This window comes from Manacus candei, unplaced genomic scaffold, assembly GCF_025592945.1.
Source record: "Manacus candei isolate 608988 ecotype Guabito, Panama unplaced genomic scaffold, ASM2559294v1 h1tg000052l, whole genome shotgun sequence".
NCBI lineage: Eukaryota > Metazoa > Chordata > Aves > Passeriformes > Pipridae > Manacus > Manacus candei.
The window spans coordinates 4,952,871-4,965,931 of NW_026138100.1; the positions used below are offsets into that span (position 1 = coordinate 4,952,871).

At 39.0% G+C, this 13,061-nt stretch overlaps 1 protein-coding gene across 6 annotated transcripts in view; it reads right to left on the reverse strand.

The window, feature by feature from the left end:
* Window positions 1–13,061, reverse strand: part of MTHFD1L (methylenetetrahydrofolate dehydrogenase (NADP+ dependent) 1 like) — a 148,792-nt gene that overhangs the window by 42,933 nt on the left and 92,798 nt on the right. For all 6 annotated transcript variants that reach the window (XM_051801648.1, XM_051801650.1, XM_051801651.1 and 3 more), the window contains 2 exons: window positions 6,826–6,933; window positions 5,162–5,314 (listed from right to left, as the gene is read on the reverse strand). In XM_051801648.1, the coding sequence (XP_051657608.1) occupies window positions 5,162–5,314; window positions 6,826–6,933 (261 nt within the window). The remainder of the gene's footprint in view (window positions 1–5,161; window positions 5,315–6,825; window positions 6,934–13,061) is intronic.

A 13,061-nucleotide genomic window follows, 5' to 3' on the forward strand; every position in this document is an offset into this window, starting at 1 on the left:
ACTTCAGTGCCCTCTTCCAGTTCTCCATGTACATTTGGATGTGTCTTCAAATAATTTCACAGGTATCTCCTCCCATTGGTATAACTTTCAGTTTAACTTCTTTTCCTTTCTAGCCAATCCCATCTTTCCAATCCTTCCCTCAGTCTTCTATTCCCATCTTCTCAGCAGGCCATCCTTAACTGCCTCATAGTGCACACACCTGGGACATTTTCAAAGGCTGCCACATACCACTTTCCATTATAATCTACAACTTTATCCTCATCTCTTCAGCTAAATCATTCACTTAGGGCTATTTTTGCCTCATCTACAGAGACCCTCTCTGGCCAATCAAATACCATCGCAACCACATCATGCAATCCACAAAGGGCCACAAGTGGATTTCCTGTTATTACACTAACCATCTCTCAGCCTTTAGCTTTTAAACACAACAAACTGAAGTTGACTGTCCTCATGTTCACTTCCAGCCATTGATGTGCTGAGGTCACCACAGGCCCATCAACCCTACCCTGAATAATTTATCAGCCTTCCACCAAGTGTAACATCATTCATCATTTCCACATGTGCATACCCAGTCATTGTACAGGAATGATGCACACTGTGTACTTCAGAAAACCTCTCTTCTTCCTTCCCAAGAAGGATTACACGTACTGTAATAAAAAATTTAATAAACTACCTGAAAGGAGGTTGTAGTCAGGTGGGGGTTTGCCTCTTCTCCTCCCCTAGCAACAGGACAAGAGGACACAATCTTAAGCTGCGCCAGGGGAGGTTCAAGTTGGACATTAGGAAGAATTTCTTCACAGAAAGAAGGATTGGACAGGATGGGCTGCCCAGGGAGGTGGTGGAGTTACAGTCCCTGGAGGTGTTTAAGGAAAGACTAGACGTGGCACTTAGTGCCATGGTCTAGCTGACATGGTGGTGTTAGGTCACAGGTTGGACTTGATGATCTCAGAGGTCTTTTCCAACCTAGTTGATTCTGTGAAATACAAAGGTGCCAAATGCCACATCACCAGGGACATTTTTTGGACTGAGAGAGATCAGAATACCTAGCAGAGCATTACTCCTTTGTAAACAACATAAAATTGAATTGTAAGCTAAATGCTTTACAAGACAAATATAAATCTCAACATCATTTTTGTTTTTGAAACATCACCCTGTGTTACAAAGATCATTAGGATGATTTGGACAATCCACCAACAACTATTCATCTGTCCCATCAAAGCACCTGAGGGAAGTGGCAAAATGACAGTTTGGAGACAACCTGGGCCTCATGCAGCACTGGAAAATTGCAATTTCACTTCAGGTGGCCTGGACTCCATCTTATGTTCAATAGAAACTCTCAAAACTTTTTAAGCTCTTAACAACCAAGAAAGAAGAAATTCATCCAACAGGCAACAACATTTTCCTTCTGAAAGTATTCATAAAAATATTTATATTCAAGGTCTTTTCCCTCTTACAATATTCAGGTAATATTTTGGCAGGACAGCCACAAGTGAATCAGGGCTTTATTGCTCCCATACACTGATTTCAAACTACACTGGGTCACCCCAAGAGTTCCTTCCCAGAGGATATAGTTCTAGCACTAGTTCCAGAGACTTGAACTTCTTTCTGTATGGGGAGAACAGTACTTCTCTAATAGACTGACCTTCAGATATGTTGATATCTGAAGGATGTCAGTTCATTGTGAGAATTTGGAAGCTCCGAAAAGCTCCACATATTTTCAAAGAGACGTGGCCTGTAATTTTAACCTATTAAACTGAAAGTGCACAGCTGGAAAAGCGTAGTACATATTTAAAAATCTCACTGTGATTTAAACACAGATTCATTACGTGCACAAGTGATTTTGTAGCATCACTTCACATAGGCAAAAGACAACAGGTTTTACTTCCATGACCTTCCTGTATTCTTGCAACTCACGTGAAAGAGAACAATAGAAACATAGCTGAATGTGAGAAAGCACCAAATTGCTATGGCTTTTTGGGTGGGGGTGGAGAGAAACACACATATTACAAAAATCTAATATTTCTCCACCCAAGCATTGCTAGTGAATGACCTCACTGGTTTCCTACATATACTCCAGCAGCTTTCCTGCCATCACTCTGTTAAGCCAAGCAATGATATCAACAGTCCACCTGTGAGAGTGATGTAGCCCTCTGGGTCATGGCCGCAGAGAACTTGGATAAAAGCTGTGCCAGTGTTAATTAAATACACCTCTTGTTTCACTGCTGATTTCCTCCGATAAGGCTCAGCTCATTTTTCCTGGAAAGACTTCCACGCTGTAAGAGAACCGGAGCCAACCATAACACAAACCAAATATTGCTTAGAGAATATGAAGACAACATGTTGAATATCTAGTTTTGAAAAAATAAAATCACTGCCTATGAGTGCTGGGGTAAATACAAATCTCATTACTCTACATGTGCTAGTGACAAGGTTAAACTACAAATGCTAGTTACTGTAGATAGCTTATTATCTTTCAGCACTACTTATCTCTTGCATTTGTAATGCTCTTCCCAAACAAATAGGAGCAGAATTCTAACAACCTACTTTACTGATAAATTCCGCTAGGTTAGAGTGTGAGAAGCTCATCCAGTACAATTATGCTTTGAGAATGGAGTTTGACATTTAATTAGCATCAGAATTATCACTACAACTTTAATGAAAAATAGCATTTTTTCTGCCATCAGAAAGGTCTTAGCAGTAAGAAGGTTCTAAGCAGCTTAGGTAATTAAGGACCACTTCCATTAATACAATTAGCTAGCAAGTAATCAAAGGAAAAAAAATGTATGCTCTCCTTTTTTTCCTATACAAAGAAATCTAATCCACCGTCATGACTGGATGCTTTCACCATATGCTGTCACCAGGATATCTGTAATCCCTCTACTCATAGCATCTGACTTAGAGCCACTTTAAGCCTTCAGGACATGCCCTTTTATATTTGCTTTGTTCTTGCAGACATTTTCAGATAGCTTTATTAGTAAGAGAATTGTCAAAGGAAGGCTCTCAGTTTTGAAATCTGACATCAAAAATATTCCTTCTTGCACGACTTAAAAAGCAACACTAACCCTAAGACTTAGTTGCTGACAACAATGCACACAAAAATCTGAAGGTGGCAAATTAGAAAAGTGATCTCAAAAGTAGTGGTACAATTATATTACCAGAGTTTGTTTCATGATGATCACAACTCTCAATTCTGAAAGTTAGCAGGTTGGACCTCTTGCCATAAATTTAATTCTAAAGAAGAAACTGAATGGTAAGGATGTTAGGAACACATTCATATTCATTCATTCATTCATCCTGATTTGTAGCAAGTGTAGTAGTTCCAAGAAGTGTTCTGTCCTACATTCCTGAGCATTAGCAATATTTTCCAAACAGCCAATGATCAATGTCTATCTATTCACATTTTTAGCTCTTGGGGATCTTATGTTCATACAGTACCTCTCCCTACAAACTCTCTTCAAACACTTAACACAGAGTATACTGCCTACCCAGTGCAGGATATGGTAGAAGTTCCATGGCTAATACTGCCTCTTGCCCAAGTTAGGCTAACTAACTTGGATATATGTTTTACAATCTCCTCCAGTAAGAAATCCCATATATAAAAAGTCCTTCATAAGAACCCTATTTTTTGGTTCTAGAAGGAAACAGAAAATGAGAGGTAATCCTTGAACTTGTTTGGTGTATAGTGCTCCTACAGACAGTTTCTATGAATTTATGACACTGAACTGCAGCTAGTTCACAGTGAAGCATGCAGAGTGTGACTCATTCAGAAAGCTCACCCAAGAATATTTCACTCTGACATCCTACAGAATAACTCCATGATTTTGAATTAGTTGCTGCCCGTTTTTCACATGCACTCCTTCTCACAACTTCATGACACACAACTTATAGTGCAAACTTGAATCCAGGACATGAAGGATATACTAGAAGTTCTGACAAATTTTATCCTGTCACCAGTAATTGGAATTTGGTTTTACACAATACAAATACACAGCTGCACTTTGCTTCTGGTAGATGCGCATAATGTGGTCATGCAGAAGGAAAGCATATCCCCAAGTCCAGTGAGTTAAAGTGACACAGTTTCCTGAACTCCAGGAACCCTCCTGGTCAGAAAGTACTTCCTTCCTTGTTTCAAACACTTGATTGTTTCAGAGGGAATTCAAAACAATAGATTAGAAACTTTCAACCTTTCCTAAGCGTACTGCTACACAAGGAAATCAGGCCATGCTCTGGGAAGATGAGATAACATTGGGAGAGTACTCTTTCCGGAAATGCAATGGCTTTTGCATCCCTCCTCTAACACCATCCCATGAATCAGCTACATATTAGTAATAACTCTAGCTATGAGATGTCAGATGTAGTTCAACTGATGTGTGGATTAAGATGTGCTGATTGGCAAAAGGCATGAGCTAACTAACTTCTCAGCTATTTCAACAAGCCCTGTTAGGGAAAAAAGTATCAGGAGCTTCCTAATCTGAGTCTGTACTTTTAAGGACATGTAGGTAGAAAGGATGACAACTGTCTCCTTTTAGCCTGTTGCCATCAAGCCCCTCATCGTTTAAATTTCTAAAAAAGGAAAAGAGTGTGCTACTACTTCTGCATTTACAAAGCTACCCCTTCCCACCATAATTTAGTTTAACAGAACCAGCAGTGATATTCACAAGGACTGCAAACAGATCAGGCTCATTAGCTGAAAAGCAATCATTTTAATCGTACACTGTTCCCCAACACAATTCCTTTCATCTAAATATATTACAATGGTTTGTAATGACGAATGAAATGATTTAACATTTAGAATAAAATCATTAAACTAGTTATTTATGGGCTGTAATTTGAATAAGAAAAGGCAAAGGACATGTAAATTCCTTTTTATGCAGCATTAGGGTGCATAAGTATACCAGACTAACAGAAAAACAACAGAAACAGAAACAACAGCAAGAACCATTCTCTCAGACTCTATAGTTGAAGCTCTTATACAATATTACATTTTCCTAATTCTCTTTTGCTATCAACCTAGAGCTACAATAAGTTTGAGGATAAGATTATTATACAAAAACAAGAACTCACCTGATTCTACACGTTATTTTTAGTGGCAAACAGGAAACGCACTTCCCTGTCAAGCTGGGTCAAAGGGGAGGGATCAAGCTGAATAGTTTGCACTCACCGTTCCTACCAAAGGGTAGATGAATCCAGCTCCAACACTGGCTCGTACATCGCTAATCGGCAAAATGAAACCGGTGGGAACACCCTTCCTCTCAGGCTGATGGGAGAGGGATAGATGAGTTTTTGCCATACAAATGGGAAGATTTCCAAATCCCTGACCAAAGAGGGATAGAAAATAAAAACATTTTAAAAATTACAGTAAAGACACATTATGTTTCTGTTTTGTTATCAATATCTTCTTGAAACCCTAAAATCCACATAGCAACAGTTAACCTCAGTTTCACAACAGATAATATTTCAGAAATGGACTGAATACTGTATTTCATACACTATTCTCTCTCAGCTCAGGTGTCTATCTCCAGAGACTTGGCTGTAGGGATACCCAGTTTCTGGAGTGGGTTCTCAGTCTAGAGTTAGGTGCAAAAGTTGCCTATGCACCAGTTAAAGTGTGCTGTTTTCAGAAAGTGTTCACAACAGGTACCACACTGAACAGGAAGCCTACACCAACTTAATAGAACTCCAGTAGAGCAGTTCCCTCTGGCCTCTAATGACCTACTTAGACATCTACTTGAGACCAGAGTCCAGGATTCAGAGTCTGAAGTAGTTACCGAAAATGTTGGAGAAAATCAGGGAAATGCCCTCAGCAGCTCCCCTCATCGATTAATCTTGAGTCAGGCACCTTCCACTCATCTGTTCAATTCCTTGACAAACAGGGCCAGTTCACAAAGCCAGGAGGAGAGGAGGCACTGTAGGGAGTTGACTCTGCAGCTCAGTGCTGACAATCCCTTAATGACATTGTGAAAATATTTCCTAATACTACTAACATTTAGACTAAAATATGCATCAGAGAATCACAGCAGGAATAAAGGTATGGATTACTTTGCTTTAAGTACACTAATTCATCTTCTTTTTGATCTAGAAAAATCAAATTAATTCTCAGGAAGTTTGCATTACTACACTTCTGCCTGTCTGACCAAGCTGCTGAAGTACACTCAGGTATTTTTCCATGACACATCATTCATAGTTCCTACTTTCTGACAGAAAGGCTCCAGCCAAGTTTATGTCCAGAAGTCATTCCACTACAGAAAATGCATTCACCTCTCCGCATGGTTTCTGAACTTTTCAAACTGATACAAAGCCCACTCCCACATGCTTTAGGATCAGAGATGTATTTCACCTTCTAGTATTTATAACTCCTTGAAAATAATATGAACAGAAAGAAAACCAAAAGATTTTACAAGTATTGGGAGCTTTGTTACTAATGTGCATAGCTGTTTACAGGTCTTTCTGTGTTTGCAAACTCTTTTTCGCACATACAAATTAACACTCATATGCTAGCTGCCAATTCTGCAGATGTCTAGTTGTCACATTTAAGACGGTAACCCAGAATTATCACACACATAGAAAGTATGGTTACATGAGCAATCTCAGAAATATTCTGAACACTGTTCATCTGTCACTGGAGATAGCTTTCAAGGTTAAAACCATTCAGTTCTATCTAATCTAAACCAATACATACTGACGTCCACAGTTTGATATCATGGGTATCGTGCCTTTTAGCAAAGCTTGACTTAACACTCCAATCTGAGAACGTTTTACACTCTGAGGTTTCCTAAGACTCTCATCCAGCAGATACCTGACAGCATAATTCACTGGTGTTCTTACCTGCCGGGTGTAACGATCAACTTGTGACTGCGCAAGAGGAGACAACTCTATATCCTGAGCTCCGTACACCTTCTGAGCAATGATCCTTATTTTTTCAACAATGGGAAGCTGCAGAGACAAGGAAACAACGTAAGGATGAACATTAGCCAAGAGAAACTAGGATCTTGTTTGCTGTGTGAGATATCTGAATCTCTCATTTAGATTCATCCTTGTTAAACAGGCTTGCTAAAGCACGAAACAAAGTAAAGGGCACTGGTGACGGATATGATATTCAGTGACATGTACATGAATTACAACCACCATTTCAGCTACTACATCATTTAGAAGCTGCACAATTTGTGCATTACAGAGTTGACAACATGAGCTTATACCCCTGCCTACAATGGGAGAAGAAAATTACTGCCATGCAGTTTTAAGAATCAAGAGCTAACCTTCACTGCAGATACGAGGAAGTAAGCTCTACTGGGTTAACAGGGATCCCTACGCAAAAAAAAAACTCATTTCAGAATAAAGATAACCTATACAATGAGTGGACAAGGTGAGGTAGCAGGCAGTCAGGGAAGGTTCCTCTGAGAAGTGAGGAAGTGTAGCAGAAAATTCCTGACTCATCGCTGCTTCTTTGATTGTGATTTTTTTTTTTTTAAATTTGTTATTATTCTCACCTCCTATCCTTCCTTACATGCATATTTTGAATTGTAGATTTGATATTGTAAAGCACTTTGGACACTTAAAGGGGAAAAAAAAAGAAAGAATATGAAAGTATTCTAGGATTCACTTCGAAACCTCAAGTCACTAAGTTCAATCTCAGTCTCCAAGAGTATTCATATCATGTTATTCAGCTCAAACTGAACATATGTTCTGCCTCATGGCTTTTCTTCCAAGGCAGATGCAGACTCTCAGTCTGTTAAAAATCCTTTAACAGATTTTCAGCAAACAGTTTTTTGTGGTCAGATCAGGCGTTTACTTTTCATGCCATCATTTTGTGTATTTAGAGTAAACAACTCTCTCCTCTTTCTCTCTCCTTTTGTTTTGAGTGACTTTGGAGACAGCAACTGTAAGCCCTGTAGCCTATTTTACACTAGCCATCCTCTTCGACTTCTTTCTATAGGAACAGGATGATGGAGGAAGGATCATACAGCCAGTTCAGCTACTTCAGTGCTGACTATAGATGGCCAGAGATGTGTGCAATACTCCAGGGAATGTGCCACCAGTGATTTGCAGTCTAGCATATTTAATTAAGAACACGTGGAAGAAGTGCTGAACAAAATTTAAAGAGATACCACTTGGGGAAGAAGACTTGGTAATCTCAAGCAATATAAAAAGTACCAGAACACAAAACAGAAGTATTTCATTTTATTCTAACACAGGCAAGAAAGTAATTTGTCAATAATGAACTTTATCTGTTGCATTTATAGGAAGTTCCACAGTTAATCACATTTTTGCAATGCCTGTCTAGAAGTAATGGTTTTTCTGCAAGGACACATCAGTTGAAGGGTTTGTGTCAGATCAACCTTTTTTGTATTTATGATTGCATTTTAGAAAAATTAAAGTTTACATTAATAAAGAACTCCAGTAACAGAGACATCACAAGAGAAGAAAGAAGCTCACCAGACTTTCAAGTGGCTTAAATGTAAGGCTAAAAGCTACTAAGGCTCAAATAAAATCCCTCCTCAGATTTGAAATTTCAAAGAGAGATTTAAAGAAGTTCCACAAGTTGCTTTCTGAACGTGCTCACTATGTGATATTGCACCTTAATTGGGTGGAATAATGTCACATTCCTGACTTCAGGCTTTTTACAGGAATCCAATCAGTGTAAAAAAAAAACTAATCAAAAGTGGAGATAATGCATTGCAAATATCCTGGATATAATTCCTGGCAGCAGTAAGGTCAGTGAAATACTTAGTGGCATGGATAGCCATCATGAGATGAAAACTTCTCTCAGGGTGATTACTCAATACATTCATATCCATGGCAGTTTTGAACACAGTGGGAGAAATGCAAAACATGTCTGTTAATTTGCCTTTTGGGTGCTGTTTGCTCACAGTCAAGGACTAACAGCAATGGCAAATGGAAAGGCAAAAGGCATTCTATTCCCTGTTGTCAGTAGGCCAGCATCAAAACAGCTTAAACCTCAGTAAATTCATTGAAATGGAGATGTACATTTAGATTCAACTTGCATTTGTGTCAAAATATTTCAAACTACTTTGACAGCAGTATAATTACTGCGCCTTCAGCCCCCTTCCAATGACTATAGCTGTATTTTCCAAACAAAATCCAGCAGGGCTCTGGCTAGCATCAGAAGAGACTGCTTTAATGACAGTGGTGGCATTCTGTTCCTCCCAGGATGTGTGCAGCGTCTTGCATGGCTGAGTATGAGTCTGTGCTGGACAGTCAAATGGTATCCTTACGGATTTATGGTTTTCTTATTGGCATTTGTGGGGGTTTTTTTGTTTGTTTTGGTTTTTGTGGTTTTGTTTGTTTGGTTTTTTTTGTTTTGTTTTGCTTTGTTTTTAAACCAGAATGTCAAATACTTTTCAGGTCAGTACCCACATCTCAAATTTTGCAAATGTAACCTCAGAAGACTCACCACTGGGGAAGGAGTTGTGGGAGTGTGAATGGCAAACTAAAGTGGTTTTCTGAGACTGTCACATGTATTTGTGAGGCATGCACATACAAGCAGGTGAGGCATGTGCATGGTGTCAGGGGAGAGTTTGAGCCCATTTAATCTCACAACACAAGCAAGGTGAGTCTTGGCTGAGCCAAATTCAGACACAAACCGGTAGGGAAACACAGATGCACTATACACATTAACACAGCCCATGCACATGCACACTCTCAGACATGCTTCCTTCCTGAAGTTCCAGGAGTAAGGAAAGGAGTACACTACACCATGCTAAGGATCCACCTGTTTCCTAGTATTTAGTGGAACTTTTCAGGCATTATCTACTTAGAATCAGAGTGTAACAGGGCATTTCAAGCTAAAAGGTTTCCTGTGTTTCAGTTATCAACTAATACTGCTGAGAAACTTCAATTTAAAGAACCGTTTTCAAAGAAAAAACACCTAGTAATCTACATGAGAAATAAAAATTCATTTTGCTTGAAAGTGATATAATGGTATTTATGCGAAAAGAAGTTTGACTAATTCAAGAGACATTTTACATATATGCCATAACAGAAGCCTGGATATTTACAAGACACTTATAGGAATAGTTCTTACTTTTTCTTATCTGGCCTTTAAAGGCAAGTTTAGCTTTAGGTTTTCATCGAAACTTGATTATTCAGCACTTCACTATCAAAATACTTCCCAAATCTTCGTTTGCGAAGCCTAGTCATGATGAATGATCAAAATACTCTCACTGATGGGCGAAGGCATCCACCACAAGTACTAACTATGCTAATGCACATGGAAAAGTGTTTCATTGAAGTCAAAGGGGTTGAAAAATAAGAGGGATATTGCACAAGTAACTAAATCATTAAGGGATTTTAAGCTTGATTTTTGCTCCACCTGATGCCACTTATCTAGAAAAAAAAGTAAATCATGTGAGCTACTTATTTGTACCTCACACACTTTAGTCAAATACCTGCCAGCAGAAATCACATATCTCAGATACTTAAAAGCAAGAACTATTTCACATCTGTCATGGTTTAGGAAGGGTACTCCCCAATTCAGTGCCCCCACTAAGACTCTCCAAACCACACACGGCTCTCTCTTGTTCTTTCCACTTTCCCTGCCCCCTCCCTGCTGCAGTGGGATGGAGAGGAGAATTGGAGGCACAAAAGTCAAAAATTATGGGTTCAGATAAGAACAATTTACTGGGAACAGCAATGAAAATAAGAAAACAAACAGTTATAATACTTATGACAGAGGATACAAGGAAAGAAATGATTCACAGAGAAAAAAACCCCTGATAATAGACAAAACTGGACGGCTCCCTCTGCCACATTTACTCAACCAGACTGGAACCCCTTCTGCCCATAAGAGACTCCATTTCTTCCCCCCCGTAACAATGTAAGGAGGTATAGAAAACATATAGAAAACCTCAGGCTCCTAACCATGCCCCTCCCACTACTGCAAAAATTGACCCTGTCCTGGCTGGAACTAGGACAACATCTCTCACTTTTTTTTGGCTGAGAATCTGAGAATTTTCTACAATGGCCTATGAAATTCCTGAACAACTTGTTCATTCCCACCTGCAAACTCCAATGCCTATCTACGCTGATGCACCTATTTACAGGCCATAAGTAAAACAACCTTAATGAAAGAAGGATGAAAAGTCTCATCTGAATGATGAGTGTTGATGCACCCATATGAACAAAAAGTTAATTTCGCAGCACCTCTGTTACCTGGACAGCTAGGGCGAGAATGAAATTTATAAAATATCCAGAGTGTCAAAAGCACAAGAGATTTAAAATCAGCAACAGAAGTTATTCCTCTTCTCATTTCCCTGATGTAATGTTGTGAATGTTACACAACTAAGTACATTTAGGTGAAGAACAGGTGACAGATAGACAATAGACAGTATGGATTTAGATGAAACCTGACTTTTATAGATATGTAAATTTACACTGACCATGAGAAGGTGCTACAGGGCCACACGGGATATTTGCTGACAATTCAGTAGCTTTGAGATTCCTCTCAGTAACAACCAATCTCGTCAGGCCTGCCAGAGATAATGTGCATTTCTGAAATCTCACATATTTAGTTACCAAAGCCATACGCTTCTTTTGAGGCAAGCACAAGCACGCACACCATAAACAGGATTTTCTCTGTGGCTAAAACATAACAAGTGCTAAAGCAGAAGTGCACAAACTGCTTTCACAAAATCAGTATCTGTGCAGCTGTATATTTCACTACTTGACAGAGAACGATTAATCCATGTAATCAGCACTGATAAAGAGGAGAGCCTGTCATTCTCAAGACTGAATTGATTATCTAAGATGAAATCATACTAGTGTTGTCATCCAGCCATACTGCTACTTTCAGTCCACCTCACTTGCAAGACATGATACTAGTGCATGTTGGTGCCATTTATCACAAAATTTTCTTTCTTCCAATACTATCAACAGCAAGGTTTTTACCAAAACGTAATTTAACAGCATTTCATTTCTGCTAGCCTTTTCTCACATTTCCTTCACTCTTCAACTCTTACATCAGCTATAACAGCAGACTTCAGATTATCAATTTTCCACATAGGGCTTCCATGGACAGCAGACCAGCTTCCATAGACCCTCCATCACCTTCCTTTCCTCTGCTGCTCACACTCACCCACGTGCCAGTGCAACTGAGAGGGCAGCACCACTGTGCAGCTGCACATACCAGAGAAAGTGATCCAGGCTAAAACATAATGTAGGAAAAAATACCTATTGCATCCCATATCAGTTCACATATCCAGTTTACCATCAAGGCAAAGCCAGTATAAAGCAGGAAGAGTTGCTCAAACTGTTCAAATCTGATCACTGAAATGTACCAGCAGAAACAGCATCTTGGGGCAGGGACACACAGCTTGGTTGGGATTCCTAAAATCAGTCTTGTTGCTGAGTATTAAGTGAAACGAAAGCCAAAATCATGCAAATTAGCAAGGATCTGGTCTGGGACTGTGCTCAAGATTCCCATCTTTTGCATCCTAATTTGGACACCTGACTTTTTAAGTTCTTTGGCTATTGGAAAAGGAAGTAGTTTTTTTAACTCCCCATAGCCAATCCCTGAGACTGCTGAAAATAACCCCTCTTCCCTTCCTCCTTCATTCCTTCTGCTTTTAAACATTTTCCCCTGACTTCCTCACCAAAAGAGTCCAACAGAAAACATCTCTGAAAAGTCAGAGACAATAGCAGTAAGTTCCCAGTCATACTACATTCCACTAGGTTGCAGCTAAGTCACACTACTATGAGAAGTGCTGGTATTATCTAGTTTAAATGGAAAACTGTAAGTGAATGCAGTGTGTAGCACTGCCTGAAACAATGTCTTCACATTTACACAACATAAATATTTAAAACTACTGTATTCTCTGACAAAACTTAAGATTCTGTTGAAAAAACATGTCTTTAAACCAGAGAATATACAATAGCCCTATTCACTTGTAACTTACACATACTTCAGATACTTTAAACATTCACTTTAGTCTCACTGTCTATTTTTAATTATGAGATCACTAGTTTAATTATAAGGTAACAACGTCTGGGCTTATTGTAACTAAGCTGCTTGTGTTTTAACAGAAATTTTAATAATAATTCAAAAT